General features: G+C 41.0%; 1 protein-coding gene across 3 annotated transcripts in view; it reads left to right on the top strand.

Moving 5' to 3' along the window:
• Positions 1–26,326, top strand: part of NSMAF (neutral sphingomyelinase activation associated factor) — a 56,252-nt gene that overhangs the window by 15,508 nt on the left and 14,418 nt on the right. Inside the window, exons 2-18 of one of the 3 annotated variants that reach the window (XM_081816021.1) lie at positions 1,686–1,775; positions 4,742–4,820; positions 4,918–4,985; positions 5,068–5,104; positions 9,326–9,376; positions 11,939–12,010; positions 12,320–12,367; positions 12,464–12,516; positions 18,143–18,272; positions 20,006–20,077; positions 20,457–20,565; positions 21,500–21,526; positions 22,929–23,105; positions 24,397–24,476; positions 25,022–25,112; positions 25,206–25,269; positions 26,206–26,257. In XM_081816021.1, the coding sequence (XP_081672147.1) occupies positions 1,686–1,775; positions 4,742–4,820; positions 4,918–4,985; positions 5,068–5,104; positions 9,326–9,376; positions 11,939–12,010; positions 12,320–12,367; positions 12,464–12,516; positions 18,143–18,272; positions 20,006–20,077; positions 20,457–20,565; positions 21,500–21,526; positions 22,929–23,105; positions 24,397–24,476; positions 25,022–25,112; positions 25,206–25,269; positions 26,206–26,257 (1,300 nt within the window). Of the gene's footprint in view, positions 1–1,685; positions 1,776–4,741; positions 4,821–4,917; positions 4,986–5,067; positions 5,105–9,325; positions 9,377–11,938; positions 12,011–12,319; positions 12,368–12,463; positions 12,517–18,142; positions 18,273–20,005; positions 20,078–20,456; positions 20,566–21,499; positions 21,527–22,928; positions 23,106–24,396; positions 24,477–24,909; positions 25,113–25,205; positions 25,270–26,205; positions 26,258–26,326 lie in introns of those variants that run through there. The other 2 variants (XM_081816023.1, XM_081816024.1) reach the window with 2 other exon arrangements.

Below are 26,326 nucleotides of genomic sequence, written 5' to 3'. Positions count from 1 at the left end.
TAGAGGCTGGTGATCTTGGGTTAGCCATTCGTGTTTTAGTGTGAAGCACGTAATTCTGTGTCACTGTGGGTGGGCCTTTTCTGTTGGGCTTCAGTATAGAAGGATATTATAAAGACCTGGCTCTTTCAGATATTCCTATCCATGGGTCTTTTCTCTACAGCTGTTTCATTTTTTCTAAAAATAATCTACCAAACTGTTACTTGGAATGGTTATGTCTTCCTACTTTTTTACGCCATAGCCCTGCTCTCCACTGTGCTTGATGTCTAGTTTGGAGACTCTTGCTCAGTTTTTGTCTAGAAAAACCAGAGTAAGGTAGGATAGGCATCGGGGGAGGAATCTGGGCTACTGACTCATTTAGACTTCTCACTATCCCCCGTATGTCCTCCCGGTCTTCTTTGTACCTGTTACCTGCGATTTCAGGACTTTCTGGAAGTCCTATGACTTGAGTTGGTTTTCTCCTGACTGGTACCTTCTACTGGAGGGTATGTCCTGTTCTCGTTTCTGACCACTGCTGATTCCTCCCATCTGCTTTCCATTTCTCTCAGGTTTGTTGCTCTCATCTTCACTTGTGACTCAGTTTTCTTTGCTGTAGTTTTACCATTTAAAAAATATTTTCGTTCACTCAGATTTTAGTGGGGCTTCTGGAGGGAGCAGAAAGAGACATACACGCTCGATCAGCTATGTTTATTGGTGATACCTTCCTCCAACACACCCGAATTCCAGGCCCACACTCCCCCTGAGAGTTTTTCCTGTAGCTCTAGATGCCACTGATGTTTCCTGAACGAAAAACACTTGTTTCCAGTTATTTGCCATATATTTGTTTCTGTGGCCATACAACTGAATTAATACCTTTTCTTATTACCTTATTGTGTTTTTAAAAGTTTAAAACACTTGGGCGCCTGGGTGGCTGAGCTGGTTAAGTGTCTGCCTTCGGCTCAGGTCACTATCCTGTGGTCCTGGGATCGAGCCCCACACCAGGCTCCCTGCTCAGCGGGGAGCCTGCTTCTCCCTCTCCCTCTGCCTGCCACTCCCCCTGCTTGTGCTGTCTCTCTGTCAAATAAGTAAATAAAATCTTTAAAAAGAAAAAAAAGTTTAAAACACTTAACACTTTAAAAAGAACTATATTTTAATCCTATCCTGTTTAGTTTACTTATTTATTCAACACCAAAGCATTAGACTGGTTATTACAGGGAAATATCTAGAGTCTGCCTCGCAGAGGCATATGATCCTGTGGAAGTAGTAGGATATATGCAACCAACCATGAGGCAAAACACTTGAGCCGGAGAGGTGTGCAGTCTGGAAGGGGAGGTAGGGAAGCCTGGTGGTCAGCCAGCCGAAACAAAGGATGAAAACTCCATAGGTGGGAAAGCCCCAGGTTTGGTTCAGGCAAGAATAAGTTTTATTTCATGAAATTTGCGGTTTCTCCTAAAGGAATTAAAAAAAAAAATCCACCTATAAGTAAGTTTTATTAATCTTTGACTTGGCTGGGCAAGTCTGTCTGTTGCTTTCTCCCACTGAATAGAGAAGAGCATTTTTGTGTATAATATACACCTAATAGGTATTTGTTGATTTAATGAATGGACAATCACTTTGGGAACAGATGCTTTGAATATTCTGCTTTCTTTTGCCTAAAAAACAATAAACATGAGGTTTCGTTTTGTTTGTTCTGGTTTTTCCAAATTTAGATTTTCTTTGCTCCTACTTAACTTGGAGGAATACTACTTTGAACAACACACAGCTAATCATATTCAGAACAAGGGCGATCAGAATGAAAGGTAAGGAAGATTTTTGGATCTCTACAGAACCAACAGACCTTTCCCTTGTCTGATATTTTTAAAATTAAATGTATGGTCACGTAGATTTGTCGCCCTTTTGTACTGGGAAAGTAACGGGAAAGGAGGATTTTGAAGTTGCTGTCATAACTTCAGATATTTTCCAAAGCTGCAAAGTAGTATGTACGAATTCCTCTAACATGGGTGTCTTAGCTCAGCTGGACAGGACTGGTTCATTCCAGCTCTTTTTTCCTGTATCACTTTTGTACTTGCACTCTCAATTATTTGGGTTATGGTGTTATAAAGTAGTAATCGTAAAACACCAGAGTGGCATAAAAATCAGTACTTTCAAAATGAATAATTTGATTTGAACTGGAAGCAGAATCCATTTTCTCTATATTGTAATCATTACTGTTTATTGCTATGAAAACAGATTCGGTTTCTTTGGCTGTAACTTTTGAAAGCTGTGTACAAAAATGTGTAATGAAGTGTTTTGTTTAAAATGCCAACTTGGAATTAAGATCAGAGTTGTTCCGGCAAAATTGTATCTACTAATGATTTCCTTTGGGGATGTCCCTTCACTATAGGCCACAACTTGAACATGCTTTGATATTAAATAAACTCTTTAATTTTTAGTGTTGTTCAGGTTTTATCTTGAAAGGACTATTAAAGCCATGTGGTATTTGTTTAAATACAACCTAAAGTGAAAATTACTTAGTTTTTGTTTGGGAGCTTATGACATGTCGTTTCCTTAGCATTCAGATTAGACAGTTATTGTTCCTTGAAAGCAGCACCTTGCTTTCTTACTTCTGGAATTTTGCTCATATTCTTCTCCCTAATTCTATACCTTTGTTTTTCCTCCCTATACTCCTCTGCCGCATACCATAAAATGTCTTGCTTAAAATTAAGTGCATTTGTTTATTATTAAAACACAAATATAAGCTAGCAAACTGAAACCTGTTTTGTAATTTTTAAGTTATTATTAGAGTTCAGTGGTACGACACATGGAAGTGAATTCGGTGATGTCTAGCAACATTGCATGTGCATTAGTTAACCTATTGATCTAGCTAGGCTGCTTCTAGGGAACTATCTCAGAGGTACCCTGGGAAATAAAGAAATGGACATATGTACAAGGTTATTTATCATAACACTACTTGTAATTGCAAAATACTGGAAACAATCCAATGGGGAACTGATTGAATAGCAATGGCGTGTCCTCATAATGGAGTACTGTGCAGCTGTAACAAAGGAACGAAGCAGCTCTGTATAGAGCTGTGGAGTGATCTCCAGCATATATTTAGTGCAAAAAGTAAGGGGCCGAATACTGTGTATTGTATGCTGTCTTTCACATATTTATGAAAGGAAAGGAATAATTTTTGTTTCTATTTTTAAAAACTAAAAACATTTTAAATTATATGTTTAGAAAAACATAAACTAAAAGCTAATGAAAGCGATTATCTACACAGAAGAAGGATCAATGGGGAAATAATATAAAATGACAACTAGACTTCTCTGAATGTCCCTTATTTTATAACTTTGCTTTTGGAACTGCAGAAATATTTTACATATATTTTGATATAGAATTAAATTTGAGAAGAAATAGTAAATCTTAAAAATCAAAAAGAAAATGAAACAAGTGAACTTAACTATATGTAAGCTGGAAGGTTAACTGCAGAGAAGAACTATTTTAGTTCAGCTTCACAACATAGTAATTTGTGTCTCTGGGTGAGATATGACCTGAGTAGAAAAAGAATTGCAAAAAAGGTTGTAAATGTTTCAGTAGTAATATCATTGTTAGTAATTTTGGTATTATTAATTTGAAACTGGTTTATTCACATGTGCACATAGATTTATATAGTTAAATGAAGCAAATGAGTAATATGTTGATGCCAAGACAAGACTTTCAGGATGAGATACAAATCTCATAGTAAAGGAGTTAAGTTAAAAGCCTAATCTTACATTTGAATTGGAAACGTTTATATGGATTCATATACTTTTTTTTTAAAAGAAAGTATTTCCTAGCTTTCCCCTTGGGAAAAGCCTAGAAACAACCCCATAGCAATGAGATTGTGCTCTCTGAGTACTGCTTCCCAAGAAAAGGAGTGAGGGCTCTTTGAGAAGTGGCTGAGTCTAAGTCTGAGGCAGGCAGGGTGCAAGATGAGCCTGGCACATCTTGTCCTACTGGCAAGTAAGGGAGGTATCAGAAACTACTATACAGGGCGCCTGGGTGGCTCAGTTGGTTAGGCGACTGCCTTCGGCTCAGGTCATGATCCTGGAGTCCCGGGATCGAGTCCTGCATCGGGCTCCCTGCTCAGCGAGAAGCCTGCTTCTCCCGCTGACCCTCCCCCCTCTCATGCTCTCTCTATCTCATTCTCTCTCAAATAAATGAATAAAATCTTTAAAAAAAAAAAAAAAGAAACTACTATACATTGAATTAAAAGGACACAAGGGCCAACTTGAAGAATTGGGCAACAAACAGGACAAACTGAACATCAAAAAAGAACAATGCCTGCAGTAGTGGAAATGTATCAGAATCATTAAAATCCACAAGTTCATGAGCTCTTTAGATTGCCTGGCAGGGATCCTAGGACACCAACTCGTTATTCCAAAACTTGATAAATAGAGGTAAAGAATCAAGCATTTTTTTTTCTGCTTTCTTTGTACCAATTGTACTTCAAATCATAGAGAAAAACTGTACTCCAAATCATAAATAAATACTGTAAAGTTGTTCTTTGTGGATGAATTCTAGATAATAAGAACAGAAGGAGTGATAAAAATTTCAGTCCCTAATGAATAATGGGATCAGGTTGGCAAACCATCAGCCTGGGGTCAGTGTAATTAAAATTAATTATATTGTTGTTCTTTCAGTTAATGCTTTAGTTATCTACTTTCTAGTTAAAATGTATTATGATTCTTTTGTGACATTTCGTGTGTTCACTAATAATAATCCTTTATACTTTGATCCCTAGGAAAATCAGAGGCTCCTTAAAAATATGTTCAAAATCAGTTATTTTTGAACCGGATGCAATATCCCAGCCCATCATTAAGGTAAATGCATTTTAAATGTGAACAGAGACATTCCTACTTTTTATGTATATTTTGTCCTTGCTTATTTTTGTAATATTTCTCTCTCAATTTTATCCAGATTCCTTTGAGAGATTGTATAAAAATAGGAAAACATGGAGAAAATGGATCCAATAGACACTTTTCAAAGTATGTCATTGTCACTAACTGTTTAATTTTACTTCTACCTAAAAAAATTATATATATTTAATGACTTTTATCTGCATTGTAGGGCAAAATCTGGGGAGATTTCACTCATTTTCAGTCAGGTAAGAAGCACATAGTAAATTTTTTTTCCTAACCTTAGTGAACACACACACACACACTTTTTTTTTTTTTTTTTAGCACGGTGACATTAGTTATTGAAGTATCAGATAAAGACTGTTAGAAAAGATGTTTACATGCTTTAAGATTGAACCATTGAGGGGTGCCTGGGTGGCGCAGTCGGTTAGGCGTCTACCTTCAGCTCAGGTCATGATCCCAGGGTCCTAGGATCGAGCCCCACATCAGGCTCCATTCTCAGTGGGGAGCCTGCTTCTCCCTTTGTGTGTGCCCTCTCATCTTTCACTCTGTCTCTCAAATAAATAAATAAAATCTTAAAAAAAAAAAAAGATTGAACCATTGAGAACTGTATTTTTTTTAAAGCTGTGATTCTCTCATGAGATCCTTAATGTTTTTTTTTAAAGATTTTATTTATTAGAGAGAGAGAGAGAGCACACATGAGCAGGGGGAGGGGCAGAGGGAGAAGCAGACTCCCCACTGAGCAGGGAGCTGGATGCGGGGCTTGATCCCAGGACCCTGGGACCATGACCTGAGCCGAAGGCAGATGCTTAACTGACTGAGCCACCCAGGTGCCCTGAGACCCTTAATGTTTATAAAGCTGTGTGAGGAGGGGGGGAAATCGGAGGGGTAGACGAACCATGAGAGACGATGGACTCTGAAAAACAAACTGAGGGTTCTAGAGGGGAGGGGGGTGGGAGGATGGGTTGGCCTGGTGATGCGTATTGAGGAGGGCACGTTCTGCATGGAGCACTGGGTGTTATGCACAAACAATGAGTCATGGAACACTATATCTAAAGCTAATGATGTAATGTATGGGAATTAACATTACAATAAAAAATTAAAAAAAAAAAGTTGTGTGAGGCCTGCAGGCTTGTGGTTTCATCCTCAGGAGTCCTGACAGCGTGTGGGGGTTGAGCTGGAAGCACTATGGTCCCTCCTGTGCTCTCCGAGCCATTTAGAAGGTGGGAGGCCAGCAGCACAGCACCGAGGGGGGTCTCAGGGTGACTCGTGGTGACAACCAACTCAGGATGTGCTGTCTTGTACACATTCTGAGGCTTGGGGTCCTCACCTTTTTTTCATCCCAGATTTATTCGGCATACATATATGTTCCCAGTATCGTGCTCAGTACTGGCAACACAGAAAAATCAAAACACGGTTTTTCTCCTATCATACACTTATATCATCTATAGATTTTTTTTTTTAAACTTATAAATAAGACGGGAGTAGAGGGTCTCTCCCACTTGCTTTTTGCTCTGGATTTTACCTTCTTCATCTCTAAAATGAGAGGGTTAGAGATCACGTTGCCCAGACTATGTGCAGGGCCCTAGTTCTGTGAAGTGTTCGAAGGAAATTCCCTCCACGGTCAAGTAAGTGTAGGAGAAGCTGTGGGAAGCAAAGACGCAGCTTTCTTTACTTCAAGACTTGACTCAAAGCCTTAGCAAACAGAGAGAGGGTCCAGAGGAAGTGCCATGAGGGTCTCAAGGAGGCAGATGGGTGGGAGCAGAGGGTGCTCCCAGCGGTTTTTGGACCGCTTACCACTTCTGTTCATGGAACACTTTTTAATGTATATTGAAAAGTATTTTATGAAAGCCGAGAGTTATCAGATTAGGTGATTTTCGAGGTCTGCCTTGCATGAGTCAATGAATCTTAAGGAAGAAAGCATTTCACAGCCTATCTTTGACTTTATGTTGTTTGAACCGGCATATTGGCAAGCAGCTGTAGCCATCTATTACTCTGGGTGGTGGTTGGGGGGGCAGGGGCAGAATGCATTATTAATAATTGTGACCTGCACCTGTGCTCTCATTATTTCTGAAGTATTCTGCATCATGGCCTAATGCTAATAAATCCATATCTTGAAAGGAAGGGGTACTTTTTCAGTCAGAAGTGGGGTTTCCATAATAAAAATTATCCATTTTAGTGTATTTACAAACTTATTAGAAGAGGTCTCGTGTCAGGCAAACTCAAAACCAGCTTCACATCGAGGGGTAATCAGTCAGAAGTTCCTCTTTCTAGAATTATTTCAAGCTTCCTAGATTGAGTATACAATTAAAAAAAAAAAAAAAAACCAACTTCTGTGGGTTTTGATTACCGTAAGTGGTCACACTGTTTCAGAAATATGTTATGGTCCTTTAGGCTTTAGAGAGTTTTGCTTCCAAATTTTCTTTTGTAGAATAAAGAGGGGTGTATGTGTGTAAATAATGTAAAAAATAAATGCCTTTTATTCAGGCATTTATATATTCAGTAAATATATTCAAGGTTATGAAGCTATAGGAAAGAACAAAATATCCAAAGCCCCTCTCCCCATGGCCTTTACCTTGAGATGGGGGCAAGCGACAACAAGCACACATCTTCTGTAATGACGACGATGCCAACAGGACGAAAGGATAGAGAAGGATGAGGAGCATGGGCGCTGCTGCAGATACAACGGCCAGGGGCGCCTGGCCAAGGAGGTGCGTGTGAAGGCACACCGCTCGGAAGGCCTGAGGGAATGAGCCAGCCAGTGGCTGCTCATCCTGAGCAGTGGAGGCCCTGAGAGGCGAGTGTCCTGGCGGGTGGCAGGCGCCGTGAGGATGAGTGTGCCTGGTGGGACAAGGCTCAGAGGGCAGCTGGGAAGAAGGGTTGGAGCAGTGGCAGGGGCTACATCACGGAGAGCCTACGGGCCACAGTAAGGAGTCCGAATAAAGCACAAAAGCGAAAAACCCCTGGAGAGCTGAGAAGAGGAGGGGCACCGTCTGCTTTGTATGTATTTGCACATCTCTTGGAGCCCCGGTAGAGAATATGCTGTGGGGGACACATGCCTTTAGGGGTGCTGAGAACCCAGAGGTTTTGGATCAGGATGGTAGCGATGGCAGGGTCGGAGATGGTCAGTGTCTGGATATATTCTGAAGGAAAACCCCACAGTTGTGCTGATGCGTTAGTTGCAAGGTGCAAAGGAAAACAGTCAGGAATGACTCCAACAGGGTGGATAGCCGTGCCCTTTACTACTATAAAGAAGCCTGAAGAGCACGCTTTGTTTAGAACGTGGCCTTCGAGAGGAACAGGCTGGTGGGCATTTGGGAGCAGTGGTGTGGGTCTCAGGGAGGAGGTGGAGGTGAGAAAGAGAACCTGGGTAATGCCCTGGGGCTGGATGAGGCTTCCCAGGGGGTGAGTGTGCACAGAGCGGTCTGAGGACGAAGGCTCAGGAGCTCCGCCAGGGGGAGGTTGGGAAGACAGAGGGTCCGAAGGAAGACAGAAGGAGCAGCAGATGAGGTCGGGGAGGGCCAGGAGTGGCGGCTTCCTGAACTGCTTCAGGAAGAACCATCAGCTCTGTCATGTGCTCTGTGAGACAGACTCGAGGAAGTCCTTAGAACAGACTCTTGGGTTTGGTGACATGGAAATCCTCTGCACCTTTTAGGACCTTCTCAGGACTGGATTCCGTAACGTGTTGCGGCTGAAAACCTGTCCTGAGCCCAAGAGAAAGTACAGTCAGCTCTTGCAAAGAGTTTTGCCAGAAAAAGGAACAGAAATGGCAAAAGGAGGATATAAGACAAGGGAGGGTTTTTATCTATGGTTTTTTTCTAATGGGAGAGAGTGCAGCAACCGTATTACCACAGAAGCAAACGTTTTGAACAGCTGACAGGTGGAGGGAGGTCTACATTCTGTGGCCTCGTCGAGTGAGTGGTTTTGAGGGCCCAGGCACACCCTTCACCAAAACAGGAGGGAAGGCAGGGCTCAAGGTAGAGGCTCCATGTTGATGGCTCTGGGGGTGATGTTGCTTGTTGGACATGGTTACTGACATACAGTGTAGTACCAAACACCGTGTGCCCAGATCACCTCTAGAGAAGAGAAATTTCTTTATGTTTAGAAATGTATCTCATACCACAGTGACTCTGTTTTACCCTTTTCGTAGAAAATTGGCACTTCGATTAGCTTCCTTCACCTGTCTACTTGGTTTCTTGGTGCAAGTACGGACATTCATAAAACATCCTAAATATTTTATTTATCCAGGAATGGTTGCTACCTTGTTGCCTTGATGAATCTCTTTTTAATTTTATATTTATTATTCCAACATCAGGACATTAAAGCCATACGAAGATCAATGCAAGTGCTTTTGGAAATTGATATTATGGAACAAGGATTTAAATTTGATTCATAATATCCTAATTTGTGGTAACTCATTACTCTAAAAATTTTTAGTTATTTTACAAGTATTGATTTGTCTTTCTCAGGTATATTTCATTAAAGAACACAACATTGTTGCCCCATATAAAATTGAAAGGGTAAGTAAAGCTTTTCATTTATTCCTAGCAATTTGTATAGTGATTTTAAGCAATAAGATTTTGTGACTTTATTAACATCTTTAATCTAATCTAATAATAATAATAATGAGTATTTAAAAAGCTTGTTACCAGCAGTTACAACAAAATTACCCAAGGGAGCCACAGACTTTAGTCCAAGAGATTTCAACTAACTTTTTGACTTAAAAACAAATGTGTCTAATAGGGGAGGAAAAAAGCTTAAATTATTAGATTGGAAACTGAAATCAGAATATGTATCATTTATAAGGTTATTTTGCTGGATATTACTGAGAATGTATTTTTTTAAATGCTTGAGAAATATTGATAGGTTATAAAATACTCTTATTTGGGAGCTCAGTCATAATTTATAAATTTTCTTAACTGGGAGAAGCTATGACTAGACGTGAATACAATGTCTGGTTTTCCAGGACTTGTCAAGTAAGCAAAGATTTTACATTTAACCATTCTGTGCTTTACTTAATTCTTTTGCTACAACTTAATATATAGTAAAGGGATAGCTTTTACCAAAAGAGAGTCTTTATAGGACCTACATCAGGCTAGTGCTCTGGATAGGGCCACCTCTGTGAATGAGGAAAAGCCACCCTCTCTGAGCAGACAGCCCCGCAGGGTGAGTCTCTGTCTGCAGTTTCTCAGCCAGCAGTTGTGGGACCCGCGGACCACACGCCGTGGCCTTGGGGCTTTATGCACAAGAAACACGTGCATGTGCCAGTTAAGTCAGAAACCATAAATACGAGATTTAATTACTCTCGGATGGGGCTGCTGGCATTTGGGGAAGGATAGTTCTTAATTGTGTGGGGCATCCCTTGCACTGCAGCCTGCTCCCAGGCTAAACTAAACACACCTACTACACCATCACCCCTGCTGCTGGGTAGTTCCTCCATACATTGACCAAAGCCTCATGGGGGTGGTAGGATATCTGGCCCCCAAGCTGAGAACCACCGCCTGGGGGGCTCTCCCTGCTAAGGCTCTCCTGATACCCACTTGAAGTGCAAAGCAGTCCTTGGCCCATTGAAAAGTTATGTAAAGGGAGATGAGGGAGGTTGTCTGAAACAAAGAAAAGCTCTTTTGTTCCGGTGCGAATTAGAACACCCGAGGATTTCCACATTTAGGAGGGGCATAGTGATACTGATGGTGACCATGAGAGATGACAGAATAGGAAGCCCTGTTCCTCTCATGGCGACCCTGATTCAATCAATAATACATGGACCAGGGGCGCCTGGGTGGCTCAGTTGGTTAAGCGACTGCCTTCGGCTCAGGTCATGATCCTGGAGTCCCTGGATCGAGCCCCACATCGGGCTCCCTGCTCGGCAGGGGGTCTGCTTCTCCCTCTGACCCTCCCCCCTCTCATGTACTCACTCTCTCTCATTCTCTCTCTCAAATAAATAAATAAAATCTTTGAGGAAAAAAATAAATAAATAAATAAATAATACATGGACCAATGCCTTTTGTGACAAACCTGGAAACCAATTAAGAGGCCCTTCACCCAGGTTAGCATGAAACCAGCCTCACTGAGGCTGATGGGGATGTTTGTAACATCCTTTCAATGTAGGTCCTCCCTGGGCCCAATACCATGTGATGGGAGGGAACTCTCAGCTCCCAACTTCTCCCGGGGAGGGAAAGAAAAGACTGGACCATGTGTCCAGGTTTCTGACTGTTGGGGTGGCTGCCTGAGGGACTGGCTTCTGTCTTGCCTGTCTTGGAGTGGTGACAGGACCTGGGGGACCCTAGATGCCTGGGGGCCGCTGAAAACAAGGAGGACCTGGACGTCAGGCTGCTGCTCCAGGGGACCCGTGGTCCAGCACACAGAGGACAGCACAGCCCGGCGGACTCAGAGAAGAGGAGAGCATGTGACACATCACATTAATCTTCACAATATCTAGTCCCTCATCCTCCAAGCACCTAAGTATTTGAAGCAGACATTGACAGAACTGAAGGAAGAAATTGACAGCAGCCCAATAATAATAGGAGACCTCAGCGCCCCACTTTCAGTAATGGGTAGAACATCCAGACAGAAGGTCATTTAGGAAACAGCAGATCTGAGCAACACTGTAGACCAGATGGACCTAAGGGACACATAGGGAACACTCTACCCAACAGCATCAGAATCCACATTCTTCTCTAATGCACACGGAACATTCTCTAGCATGCATCACATGTTAGGTCACAAAATGAATCAAAATAAATTCAAGATTGAAATCCTATCGAGTACCCCTTCTGCCCACCATGGAATAAAACTAGAAATACATAGCAGGAGGAACATTCACAAGTGTGTGGAAGTTGAACAACACTCATGAACCAGCAATGGGTCAAAGAAGAAGTAAAAAGGGAAGTTAAAAAATACCTTGAGACAAAATCAAAACCAGAACATGCCTAAACATGCTAAAGCAGTACTAAGGGGGAAGTTTGTAGTGATCATGTGCCTAGATTAAGGAAAAGAAACGTCAGCAGAGGTGTTGCAGATAGATGTTCTTAAGGGAATACGGTTTGACATGCTTATTCTCTTCCTTTGATTTGATTTCTTAGGGCAAAATGGAGTATGTCTTTGAATTGGATGTTTCAGGGAAAGTGGAAGATGTTGTGGAGACCTTGCTTCAGGTAAGCCAGTGCCTCACTCGGGCATTCACCAGGCAAAGAATTCAAAGCAAACTTAGGCAGAAACTTAAAAAAAAAATCATATTCATACATCTCACTAAAACCACAATTTCTTTTATAAATATGAAGCAGATTTACTTGAATATGTTGAATTTGAAAACTATATATTAGAAAGAAGTCATAGATATATCAGAAGTGATTTTAACCATTACTAAGTAACAGAATGATTGCTGTTTTTCGTTGCTTCTAAGGAAATACCTTCATATTGTTTTAGAGAAAAAAATAAATTCCTGTATATTTGTAATATTGTAGCTTCACAGAGCGTCCCGCCTTGACAAACTAGGGGACCAAACTGCTATGGTAAGAATTTCTACAGTAAATTGTCTTTATTATGAATTAAATTATATTGAGGTTTTACTCATAAATACTTAATTTTAAATGGTTCTGTTTTCATAGATAACAGCTATTTTGCAGTCACGTTTGGCTAGGACATCATTTGACAAAAACAGGTAAGTTAATGATTTCATTCCCTGATTCTTTTTTTTTTTTTTTTTAATTTATTTGAGAGAGAGAGAGTGAGCGCTTGTGTGCGTGTGAGTAGGGGGAGGGGCAGAGGGAATCTTAAGCAGACTCCCTGCTGATCATGGATACAGATGCAGGGCTCAATCCCAGGACCTCAAGATCACGACCTGAGCCAAAATCAAGAGTTGGATGCTTAACCACCTGAGCCTCCCAGGCGCCTCTCATTCTCTTATTCTAAGAGGAGTGCACGTCTTCAACCTGTATGCCTACTTCAGCTTGTCGCAAACCGCCCATGTTACCATCTGTGGCACCCAGACCTGCGCGTGGTCGGGAATGGCCCTGGCCTCGGCTTCTCCATCCTGACTTTGGTCAGTCAGCCAGGCCTGTTGACTGATGCTCCTTAAGATCTTTCTGGTCTGTCACCATCTTTTCCCACTGTTGTTGCCTGAGTTCAGGCCACCATCACCTTCACTCAGAACACTCTAACAGCTCTTAGCTTGTCCACCTGCCCCCAGTCTGCCCTTCTCCTGTCCTCGCTTCCCTACTGTCCCGAGTGTACTTTGAAAATGTGGTTTTTCTAAAGAACTTACTTAATTATGTCACTTATCTGTTTAAAACTCTTCAAGATTTCCCATTGCCCTCAGGGTGAAGTCTCAACCTTCCATGGCTTCCAATCTAGCCCTTGCGCACTACTCTGGTCGCTGGTGGCTTGTCTCGAATTCTGTGTGCTGGCTCTTTGCCTTTATACAGATCCCGAGCATGCCCCGTGCTCTCTTCCCTCTGAGCCTTTGGACGTGTTGCCTGTGCTTGGAGTGCTTGACCTCCTTCCCCTTTTGCACCTGGCTGACTCTTACTTGCTCATCTGATTTCAGCTTAGCTGTTGGTTGTTCCGGAAGGTCTTTCCTGACCTTTCAGTCTGTGATCAGTATCTTACTAAGGAGTCCTGCAGGGACCAGGAGACTGACTACATTCCTACTGACCCAGTGTTTTTTTCATTGATTTTCTTGGCTTTTCTAAGTATGAAGATATTTCCTGCAAATAATTATGCTTTTATATGAACCTGCTCTCTTATTTCTTTCTTGCCTCATACTAAGTAGATTTGCATCTCATCAGCAATACCACTGTATCAGTCACATAGCTTTATAATAACTCCCGACATCTGCAGGTTCAGGGCCTCACACCTTGTTTTCCTTTTTAATTTATGTCTTCACTATTCTTGGCCTTATGCTGCACTTCCATATAAATTTAGAAACAGCTTGTCAAGTTCCATAAAAGAAAGCTCCCTGAGATTTTGATTGTGATTGCAATGAATCACTCATTTATTTAGCCTTCTTTAATGTCTTCCTTATGGTTTTTTCCATAAAGGTCTTTCCTCTCTTGTGCTAGATTTATTCCAAGTACTTCATATTTTTGATGGTGTTGTAAATAGTGTCCTAAAAAGCTCATTTTCCGTTTATTGTTGATATATAGAAGGCAGTGGATTTTTGTGTATTCATTTTGTTTTCAGCAACCCTGCTAGACTTTGTGATTAGCTCCATTAACTTTATATGTAAACTCTTTAATGTGTACAAAATCTTATGTATAAATTATTGCAGGCCCTATTCACTAAGTATTTTTATTTTAGATTCTTATTTTAGAGTTCTGCTAAATCTGTGGATCACTGCAGCTTAGGACAACAGAATGTACTGGTTGAATAGATTCATTTATGGATTATGATGTATTAGGCTTTTGCTAGATGCTTATGTTTATAAATGAGAATAGTTTGTAATATTCTGTTTTATTGCTATCTTTGTGAGATTTGTGACCCTCACACTACACGTTAAAGTGTTGAAGAACTTGCCAGTGAAGCCATCTGGCCAATAATGTTTCTGCGTTTATATTTGTTTGCTTCTTTTTCTGTTTTACCTACATAGCATTAATTTCCTTTCTATTTTAATACTTGTAGGATATATTAGGTAAGTGGATTGCTGGGGGAATAATAGCTTCCATTTTAGGAAGGAAAAGGAATAAGAGGAATTAGCTTCTTTTGACCTACTTAGAATGCATAATTCTTCTAAGTAGTGATTTTTTCAATCCTGGGCTTCAATGTGACATTAATTTAAAAAATGGCTCACTCTGGAAGTTTTAATTTAATCCAGTCTCTAAAATGTTAGGCTGAAGAATTTGGGGAAGAAACTTTTGCGGAATAAAATAAGATACTCCAGTGTTATGTACTTCCTCTCAAAGAAAAAAGTAAACTTTTGCCAAAATAAGCTTTCATCATGGTTCTGAGGAAATACTTTCTTATTGAAGAAATGAAGGGTACTATATTTATTTTTCTCTACTGTTCATTCTGAAAATTTCAAATCCTCACAAGTTGAAAGAGTAACATAATGAACACAGATACCCTACAGGTCACCAGGGTTAGTTTGTTAACATTTTGTCAGATTTGCTTTAGTTCGTGCATGCTCTGTGAGTGCGTGTGCGTGCAGGTGTATATGGTATGTGTGTATATACATATAGGTAATGTGTACCTGCATGTATATGTATTGTGTATAAAATACATACCTTTTTCAGAATCACTTAAAATTACATTACAAGATGTCATGACACTTGCCCCGTAATTACTTCAACACGTGTCTCTTCAAAGGGTATTCTCTGGCCCTCCTCCCTACTGTTACAATACTCAAGTACCGATGCTTCTTCTCTAATGCCATGTAATTTATAGTTTCATATTCACATTTCCCCCTTTTGCACCCCAAAACATACCCTTTAAAGTACTTTATGTGAAGCTAATTTTAGATCTAAAGAAAAGGTGTAAAGATAATAAAGACAATCCACAGAGGTCTTTTACACCTCACCCGCTTTCCCCCACTGTTATATGTTCAGTCTGTCGATGTGGTCATATGTGGATGGACGGATTCCTAGATTGGGGATTTTTTTGATGCTATTTGAATTTGATTTTTCCAATTATTTGTTACTGGTATATAGAAATACAGTGGGTTTTTTTTTTTTTTCATTCACCTTGTATTCTGTGACATTTCCAGATTTACTCATTAGTCCTAGTGGGTTTTTTATAGATTGCATAGAGTTTTCTATATACATAATTGTTTAATCTGTGAATAATGACCATTTCACAGAAATCCTTGTGGCTTTTATTTCTATGTCTTGCCTCATTGTACTGTTTAATTAATAGATGTGGTGGGAGCACATCCTTGCCCTGTTCTTGATCTTACGGGAAAAGGGTTTATTTCACAACTGAAGAACGAGGCTAGCTGTAGGATTTTCATGGATGCCCTTTATCAGAATGAAGAAGCTCCCTTTTAGTCCTGGTTTGCCGAGAGTATTTTCAATGATAGGTTTAGAGTTTTGTTAAATATTTTTTTCTGCACTTACTGAAATGATCACATTTTTTTCTACTTTATTCTGTTAATGTTGTGAATTACATTGATTTTTTTTTCAGTGTTAAGCCAACCTTCTTCATGGGATAAATCCAACTTGATCATGATGTATTCTTTTTATCATAAATGAATTAGGGGCACCTGGGGGACTCAACTGGTTAAGTATCCGACTTCTGGTTTCAGCTCAGGTCATGATCTCAGGGTTGTGAGATCAAGCCCTGCATTGGGTTCTGCATTGAGCATGGAGTGTGCTTGAGATTCTCTCTTTCCCTCTCCCTCTGCCCTCCCCCCCCCCCGCCATGCTTGCCCTCACTCTCTCTAAAAAATTGAATGAATGAATGAATGAATGAATGAATTAAACATCCCCATTAAAAAGTAGAGGTTGTCAGACTGTATAAAAAGCAAGACTCAACTATATAAACTGTGTGTGTTTTCAGAAACAGAATGAGGACACAGGTTCAAAACAGGGGATAGAAAAAGATATACCATGCAATCATACCACATGAAAATCCTGGTATGACTAGATTAAAAGAGGACAAAGCAGACTTCAAGACAAATGGATAAGGAGGGATACTTCATAGTGATGAAGGGTTCAACACATCAAGAAGACATTACACATCTAAATGTATATGAACCTAAGAATATAGCTTCATAATACACAAGGCATAAATTTGACAGAAATGGGAGGAATAATTCCACAGTTATTGGCAATTTCAACACCCTTCTCTCAGTAATTGATGATAGAACAAAATTGACAAAAACATCAACAAAGTATAGATGATCTGAACAACCCTCAACCAGATGGACCTAAATGACATATGTAATTATTGATGTAGTTGATTTTAAACCCACTGTCTTAGTGTTTGTTAGCATTCCATTTGTTCTTTGTTTTTCTGACCCTCCTTTCTTAGCCTGACTGGACTTCTCTGCTGTGTCTGGTCTGTTGTTCAGCTTGCTCAAGTAATTCTTCATTTCTCTTATCTGGAAGTAGAGACCCAACTAAATGCTGTTTACCTCCAGAAGTGGTTGCGTGCCCACCCCTTCTTGTGCCGGGGCTCTGACAACGCGATCCGTGACTGAGCGGGGTGAAGGCTTCATGGCAGCCATAGCTACGTTCCCCACCTCTGCTACCTACAATTATTTCTGGGGAGCGATCAAGACCTTCAGGACCTGAGCGCCTGAAGGATCCTGGAGATATTGTACGCCTTTCGGCCGAGCCACCAGCCTTCTAAACGCTGGAAGATTTCCCCCTGCTCCCCACCCAGTGGCAGCATGTTTGCGCCTCTGCTCTTCAGTCCCGACTCTGCTTTCGGCTTCTTTCTAGACCTCTCTCCATCCCGCAGCCCTTCCCCTTCTATCTGTCGCCACCCAAGGCCACCCAACCATTACTCTCTTCACTCAGGTTTCTTTGCATCTTAAGCTTCCTGACCGCTTTTAAAAAAGGCTTGTGTAGCTCTTCTGGCCGGTGTGTGTGGTTAGGGTGACAGCTCTGAGGTCCCCTTCACTTCCTAAGGAAGGAGAAGTCTGTCCCGTGGGCTTTCATCCCATTGTTACTTATAACAACGGGGAGATTTATTTTTAACCCAGTTATGTCACTAAGGACTTGCCTTCAGATATTGATGACTTGGTTGTTTCCCCTCTAATTTTTTTTTTTACTCATTAGTAAAGCAAAAAGAAAATGGACTTTTTCGACTAGTTAAATAATTTAGGAGGGGTAGTAGAAAAATCACATTTGACTGGGTTTACTGCAGCCGCAAAAGAACATACCTTGGAACTGACGTTCAAGTAATTGTAATTACGGACTCGTGGCCTTATAAAGTGCTGTGTGAAGTAAATGGCACCTGTGACTCTAAAAATAGGTCTTAGAGACACAACAATAGAAAAATATGTTAATATAGGAATAGTTTCAAGGCCAGTTTATTTTGGGAGGAAAAAGAGTTCAGCTATAAAGGGTTCTTTGGTATTACTTATTTGTCTTCTCTTCTGTGATAAACTCATCTGTTGTTGTTGTTTGAGTTCTCACTAGACCATCTGAAAGAATGTCAGGTTTTTTGTTTTTTTTTTTTTTAAAGAATGTCAGTTTTATTTAAACCACCAATTTTTATAGTACCATTTTTCTGGTATTAAGTGTAGTGTTTAGACAGATGTCCATACATAGTCACACTGTAGCTCCCTTTGAGAAAGTAGATTGGTTTGTGATTTTTCTTACTTCTGCTGAAAACTGCATTGTCAGATTCCAGAGTGTTTCTGAAAAGCTGCACATGGAATGCAAAGCAGAAATGGTGACGCCGCTGGTGACGAATCCTGGACACGTGTGCATCACCGACACAAACCTGTATTTTCAGCCTCTCAACGGGTACCCGGTAAGGAGAGACACAGGGTCAGATGGGGAGCTGCCTTAGCACTGGAATATTCGTCTTTCCTGGGAACTTGACCTCACAGTTCTGGTGGTATAGTTTGGCGAGGATCGAAATTCCGCCCCCTTCCCCTCTAGCAGCTGTGTGTTCAACAGGCCTCCCTATGTCATCCTGATGCCCGCTCATCCAGATTCGAGCTCTTCCGATCTCTTTTCAGTAATTCTGGGGTCCCTTGCCCTCACTGTGACAAGAAACCCTGCCTGCCCTCCAGCCCCCAATTTTAGTAAAGGCTTGTTAGAGGTTTATACCTTTCTCCTTGGAAGCACTTCTGGAAGAGACCAATGAAATATACTAAAATTAAAGAGAAATGGGTATTTTCTGTATATCTGCTTCTGTGCCCATATATGTGGGTATTACTTGTTTTTCTTTAATGAGGAGCAGAATCAGTAGATCTGAGTCTATCACAAGCAGTATGGCGTGGTCCCCTGCCAGCCAGCACAGAGGGGCCAGTGGAGATTCTGTCATCGAACAGCTGTGGTGCTTCTACCGTGATGGTGGAAACAGTCTTCTCTTTCTCAGTGACTTTAGATTTACTGGGCCAGATAGTAAAGATAAACTCGGATTTCCACACTAAAATTTGTAAAAATATGTCGCTTTATCTAGATGTGAACACTTTTTGGAGTGGTTCATTAGAAGAACAGAAATGCTAATACACTCTGATAGTGCATTGGACCCTTTGGCAGGGCAGCTTAAAGAACGTGTTTTCTGTCATAGGAGGCTACGTCCTGGAAATTCTCCAGGCTGGTGGGTCAGTCATTCTGTCACTAAAACATCTATTGCTTTTGTGTGAGGAATGGTGCTATGACAGGTCTGTCCACCAGGTGGCAGGGCACCCCCACCAAGCCCTCCCACAGACGCTACACATCGCTGAAGGGCATGCTCTACTGGTGTTCATAGTTGGCTTGACCACTCCTGTTACTATGGCTTGGGTCAAAAACTTTTGGGATAATATCTGAGTATGTGCTAGAGCTTCAGGATCCATAGTGTGAGCATGTATCCCCTCCCAAATCTCTGGGCTAGGATCCTTGACCAGTCTTCAGGAAGTTTCCACAGTTCCACATGTGGGCTTTTCCTCCCTCTCACTTGGGGAAAGGTGGATGTGTCACCATTTAGCCAATCTCAGTGGCTTTTCTAACCTCATTCTGCTCTTACTAGTGTTTTAAGCCTCTTGAGAAGCAAGAAAATTTTCCTCCTCATAAAGAAAGAAAAATTTAGAGGCCCTGCTTAATACCGTAGTTGTTTATGAGCCTTAATACAATGTAGTTTTTACAGAGATAAAGGACAAGATTCTAAAATAAGAGGTACTGTATCAGTTCCAAGAAAACCGTTGATCTATAAAAAGATAGCAAAATTCCTGAGAGGTTATCTGTACCAGCACTTTAATATCCCTTATCACTCAGCAACCTTGCAGGACCCTGAATGATAGATCAGTGCATTATCATTTGGGGGGTCCTGAGCGAGGGTAGGGAGACTCATCCAGGGTCATAAAGTTAGTGGAAAAGGGCAGACCAGGACGTAAAACCAGAAATGCCTTGTTCTAAGAGCTGCCTTTCTGATTGTTCGCATGTAACACGTCAGGAAGTCAAGATTTGGCCACTTTTTCACCTTTCTGATACCAAAGGGCAGCTTCTAATTGTGTCCAAACGTTGATGTTTGAGATTGTCTTTCTACTTTTAAAGAAACCTGTGGTCCAGATAACACTCCAAGATGTCCGCCGCATTTACAAAAGGAGGCACGGCCTCATGCCTTTGGTGAGTTCCTGTGGAATGTCACTTCTCAGTGGATGATTGTCAGATCTTCAGTTTAGCCAATGGTTTATTGACTTGTAAACACTCATGGCATGTCTGAAAAGTGCAAGTATGTCATATTGTAAGCACGTTGTCTCCAAGTCTTTCTTTTGGATGAACTGTGTGCGTGCACGCATACACGTACCATGCACATATTCATACAAACACACGCATGTATGTGCATCGCTGAATCAAATTTATATGTGGAGAATGTAAATAAATAAAATCTGCAGATAAAAAATATGGACCTTTAACTGAAAAGCTTTTGTACTTATGTCACTTGTTTTGAGATGGCAAGGTAAACAGTGCTATTTATTTTACTGTTTTCTTTCTGAATTTATAGGGCTTGGAAGTGTTTTGCACAGAAGACGATCTCTGTTCTGACATCTACCTAAAGTTCTATGAACCTCAAGATAGAGATGACCTCTATTTTTATATTGCCACGTATCTAGGTATGGTGCTCACCCTTCATTGTATCCATTCACATGAGGGTCGTTCAACTCCTAAGTACCTGGGTTAGGAAATAGGAGAAGAGAAATGCTATATCTAGAATCACCTCTCTGGGTCTCCTTATTCCTTCTCATCAGGAACTAGGGTTGGCAAAATGGCATTCTACAAACTAAATCATAATTTCATATAAATGAAATTTGGCAATAGTTCACTTCGATTGTGTGTTTGAAAAACTCTTGATCAACATATTTAAATGTTTTTTATATTTTAACAACCCCCAAGTTGAATGGATTATAAAGAATCCACCTAATTATTTTTCTCTTCAGTCTTGTCTATATTCGTTTTTGGAAACCGGGACTTGGTTTCTTAATTTGAAGCAGTGAGTTGTCCCTCATGTGTTTGTAATCGTTAACTATATGGTCTTAATCACAAAGCTGGAAAACGACACAAAAGGAACACATGAGCCTTCTGTACTCCGTATAGTACCATGGGACTTGATTTGCTTTTAATTAATAATCCCTCAGTCTTCCATAAAAATGTGAAGTTTCCCACCTTTATCAGAAAGAACACCTGATTTTTCTTTTTAGTCATAAACATATGAAATTGTACGCTTGAATTATTCTTGTTTACAGAGTTGTTAGATGACTAGAATGGGTTGATTTTCAAAAATAGATGTTGGGATTTTATTACTGCCATCTTAACTTTGTTTGCTAGTCTTACTCCCTTAGACATGGAATTTTCCCTCAGAAGAATAGTTTATTTTCAATAAGGAATATATTTTATTTTATAGTAGGCTTAGAGTGCAAATTTTTTTCTTCTCACATTAAGCTGTTAGGTTTACTTAATGAGTAAGTATAGCTCTGATACAAGTTGACTGTTATTTCCTGCCTCCTGATTAAATTTTTTTTCATTTTATTCCTCTAACTATATAACAAGATTACAACAAAAAACTCAACTTTCATGGTGAGTCCTAAAATCTCAAGTCATAACACTTGCCATGACCTAAAAACCTGTCTTCTTGAAGCTTCCTTATTCCCTCTGATCTTATTACTCAGGTTGGTCAGACTTTCTCTGTGGTGTTGGGAGTGTGGGAAATGAGAATAAGCATTTTGAGTTTTTAAGCTCTTTCCTCATAGCTGGTTAGAGAAGAAACTTGGTAAAAGTAAATAAGGATAAATACTGAGTCAACAGATGAGTTAGATAAGTTGCTTGGTACAGCCAACAAAACGTTGAAAGCAGAATTTTCCGAATGAAATAGAACAGTTGAGTCACTTTATGCTCTCCAAGAGGAAGGTTCTCCGTGGTGCCACATACTCTGTGATTCCATGTTTCCTGAGGGGGTGTGGGGGACTTTCTGGTTCTTCTCCTTTGAGAAATCATGTTTTCCTGCCAGAGACCTTTTTCTCCTTCAGCAGGTTCTTTTCTTTGCCTCGCTCTTCACATGCCTACAGAATACATAGACATTGGCAAATCTGTGGTAGTAGACCTCTTACTGATCTAAAAGAGAACTCAGATTGTTTTTGTTTTGATTTCATAAAAAATGGAGGAACTAAGCTTTTACAAATGGTCATGGCTTCTTAAAGGCATTAAACCTCAAGCACTTTGTATATATTGCAGGCCATATATAATATAGTAAATATTATGCATTACCATGTAATAACTACATATTTGCTCCATGCCTTCATATATGTTTTATATCATACATTTAACATAGACAGTATTTTTAGATATGTAATAATATTCCCTCCTGGTGAATATCCTTGCAGATATTCATATTTAATGCAACAGGCATTTGGTGAAAACCAACCACAGCCTACTTTTCATTTTCTTAAAACGTATTTTTCAAAAATGCATTAGAGGTTCTACATTTAAAACATCTAATTTTGGGGGCGCCTGGGAGGCTCAATGGGTTAAGCGTCTGCCTTCAGCTCAGGTCATGGTCCCGGGGTCCTGGGATCGAGGCCCGCGTCGGGCTCCCTGCTCCGCGGGAAGCCTGCTTCTCCCTCTGCCCCTCCCCTCACTCGTGCTCACTCTCCCTTGCAAAAAAAAAATAAAATCTTTAAAAAAATAAATAGTTTTGGGCGCCTGGGTGGCTCAGATGGTTAAGCGTCTGCCTTCAGCTCAGGTCATGGTCCCGGGGTCCTGGGATCGAGCCCCGCGTGGGGCTCCCTGCTCCGCGGGAAGCCTGCTTCCCCTCCCCCACTCCCCCTGCTCGTGTTCCCTCTCTCTCTGTCTCTCTCTCTGTCAAATAAATAAACCTTAAAAAAAACAAACAAGCCCCAACCATCTAGTTTTTATACGCTCGGTGCAACTTAGCCAGCGTTGGCCGAGTTCAGTGGCGACCCGGCAGGCCCTGTCCCCCTAGAGCACCACGCGGCGGAGCGCACGGCCGAGAGCTACACGCTGCAGTGGCAGCGCGGGCACCTGTCCAACTACCAGTATCTCCTGCACCTCAACAACCTGGCGGACCGCAGCTGCAACGACCTCTCTCAGTACCCCGTGTTCCCGTGGGTAATCGGCGACTACTGCAGCGCTGCGCTGGGTAAATGCTGGGTAAATGCCACGAAGCCGAGGGCCGAGAGGAAAGCCGGAGGTCCGGCTGTGATCTGTGCAGGCAGATCCGAGCCCATCTGGATTTCCGTACTAACGATTGCTAGTTTCCCTCCCGAGGTACCGGGTCGGTGTTCTCTCAGTTAGATGGGCTTTACGTGTGCTTTCTCCACTATCGCTTAAATTCTTTTAATCCTAAAACAAGGGCTCACAGACTTCTTGAAAGACATGCCCAGAAAGTATGCATATGTTTTTAAGCCGTGTCGTTATTACATGTCATGACCACATTTGAAATGCTTGTTTTTCACTTTGAAAAATTGTTGCTCGGGTTGTCCTGTTTTAAAATCCACACTCAAAAATGTGATTGCCAAAAGCGATAATTATTCATTTTAGAACATTTAGAAAGTACTGAAATATTTAAAGAAGGAAATAAACATCATCAATAATCACATTAATGAGAGAGAACCATTTTAACCTTGTGGTATATGTATTTCTCTCAAATTATTTTAACAAAAATGGGACTGTATTATAATTTGATTTTGTAATATTCTAAATTATATATTGTGAACAATAAATTCCTTTTAGACAGTTCACTAATCGAACCCTCACACTTGAAAGAAATAACAGACTTTCTGGGACTGTGAGAATTTATTTCTGTGATAATATTCAGTCCCCAATTCTCAAATTATGTTATTATCACACAATAATAATATTCACTGTAATTCAAACTTCAGCAAATCTTGGTAGAAGAATACTGACTTTTAAAATGTGCTTATTTTTTGTTGTTGTTTTCCTTGGAATATAGTTTTTTAAAACCAGTAGTTCTTTAAAAAAAAAAAAAATCAGGGCACCTGGGTGGCTCAGATGGTTAAGCCTCTGCCTTTGGCTCAGGTCATGATCTCAGGGTCCTGGGATCCAGACCTGAGTCTGGCTCCCTGCTCAGCAGGGAGTCTGCTTCTCCCTCTCCCTCTGCCTCTCCCCCTGCTTGTGCTCTCTCTGTCTGTCTCTCTCAAATGAATAAAAAAATCTTTAAAAACAAATCAATAGTTGGGGCATTTTCAAATTAGAGATGCTACTCTTGAGTGACTTGCTGACTTAAAACTCAAGCCCTAACCTTTACAGTTATGTAAGTGACTATCAGAAATACTCTAATTCTAATGGGTTTGTCTCAATTTTTAAAAATTATTTGTAGAAATAAATCTGTGCATGCGTATCCATGGCGGGGGGTAATGTTATTAAGTTTGCCAGCTTTATTTTAATTAATTCATTTTTTAAATCTACAGATTTGTCAAATCCAGGAACGTTCCGGGATCTTAGCAGGCCAGTAGGGGCTCTAAACAAGGAACGGCTGGAGAGACTCCTGGTACGTGGATTTGGGGATGCCTGGCTTCTAAGCAGCTCCCTGAGCCGTGACCTCTGTTTTTATAGTAAGGGAAACTCATTTCTCCAAGACTTAGGGGAGGTCTATGCTGAGTGACTAGAAGATCTAGGTCATACTTTTTCTTACTCCCTCTCTGCCCTCTGCCTTCCCCCGTGAGTTTAGCTGCTCACCCACCCCCATTTGCATCTTCTGCCTGCAGTTCAGGAAGTAGGAGGCAGGCCGTCTCACAAGTTTAGGGATTTAGTTGCGCGAAGGTGCTCTCTGGTGAACTGCACAAGGGCCGTGTAACGTCCGTTCTGTTCAAACCGGCCCAGCATTGCTCCCACTGAGCCAAGAAAAGCTAAATACTTGTCACGGGAATACTGTGTGTGTTCACAGTTGTTTTCCCCCTCCTCTTCTCCCTTTCCTACTTAAGAGAGAAACTAAGGGATGTAACGTAGCCAGGCCACCATCTGAGGTTTGACTACTTGCTGCAGTCACTGTTTTCCCGGCCGACGCCTAGCAGGATCTTTCTCGGTCTGTTGCAGACCCGCTACCAGGAAATGCCAGAGCCAAAGTTCATGTACGGCAGTCACTACTCTTCCCCTGGCTACGTGCTCTTTTATCTTGTGAGGATCGGTAAGATTCCGTGTCAGTGCTCCCGATTCAGTGCTGTTTCTCGTGTGTTCTCAGGGGTTCTGTTACCTCACTTAACTCTGATTTCCCCTCTAGCGCCCGAGTACATGCTGTGTCTGCAGAATGGAAGATTTGATAACGCAGATAGAATGTTCAACAGGTTTGACCCAATGCTTCACCTACCTGTTCGTAAACTCTCTAATTGTAAACGTACAATGTGTTTGCCTCAAAAAACCAGATACACAAATGTCAAGAAATGCCAAGAATCGCTGATTGGTACATCTGTCTGTTCCTTTCAGGCTTTTTCTAGTCGTGTGTGTGTGTGTGTGTGTGTGTGTGTAATTGTAAGAACATCTTTTAATTACAGCTTTTGTCCTGCCTATTGTAGCCTCGTCGTATTCAGTATTGAAGTTTTCCCCCATATCGGATGTTCTTCAAAACAGTGACTTTGAAATTATTGTATTACATCCTAATGTATGCCATAATTTTTTAACTGTTCCTCTATTGTTGGACATTTAGACCATTTCCAACATCTCCTTATTCTAAATAACTCTGCTGTGACTTGAATATAATTTCCTGTGAGTGTTTACATATTTCCTTGCCCAAAAAAAAAAAAAAAAAAGCCAGAAAATATGGAGAAAATTAAGTTCACCCGACCTCCCACCACACTGAGATAACATTCATTGTTAATCTTTTGGTCTGTGTCTCTCCAGTCTTTCTAAGCTGTGTCAAGTTTAATCCCTTTCTGAAATGAGCTATTAAAACAGCCATGCTAGGTGTTCCGTGTTTAAGCAGCAGCCTGTGTTGGCCCTTTGATGAGGCACTGTGTGGTTGGAGGCTCATGGCGTGGGCTTGGAGACGCCCTGTCTGGGTCCGTGTCCTCACCCCGGGCCACTCCCTGCATGAGCTCAGAGAAGGCGTCTCTTCTGTCAAAGGGGGATCCTCATACACATGTTGAGAATTATGAGTTAATGAGAGAAATGAGTTAATACAGGTGAAGTGTAGGACAACACCTAGGTGCATAGACAGCCCTGTGGTTGCTATTTCCAGACCCAAGACCTAAGATCAGTTGTTTTGTTTTTTTTTTTGTATCTAGTATCGCAGAAACTTGGAAAAACTGTTTGGATGGCGCAACTGATTTTAAAGAGGTAAGCAGTTAACAAAGCTAATAATTCACTGGGCTTGTGGTTTCTAACAGCTTTAAAAAATGCTTGTTG

This window comes from Leptonychotes weddellii, chromosome 4 (assembly GCF_054177405.1).
Source record: "Leptonychotes weddellii isolate Sample4059 chromosome 4, ASM5417740v2, whole genome shotgun sequence".
Taxonomy (NCBI): Eukaryota; Metazoa; Chordata; class Mammalia; order Carnivora; family Phocidae; genus Leptonychotes; species Leptonychotes weddellii.
This window is presented reverse-complemented; position numbering and strand designations above follow the sequence as displayed.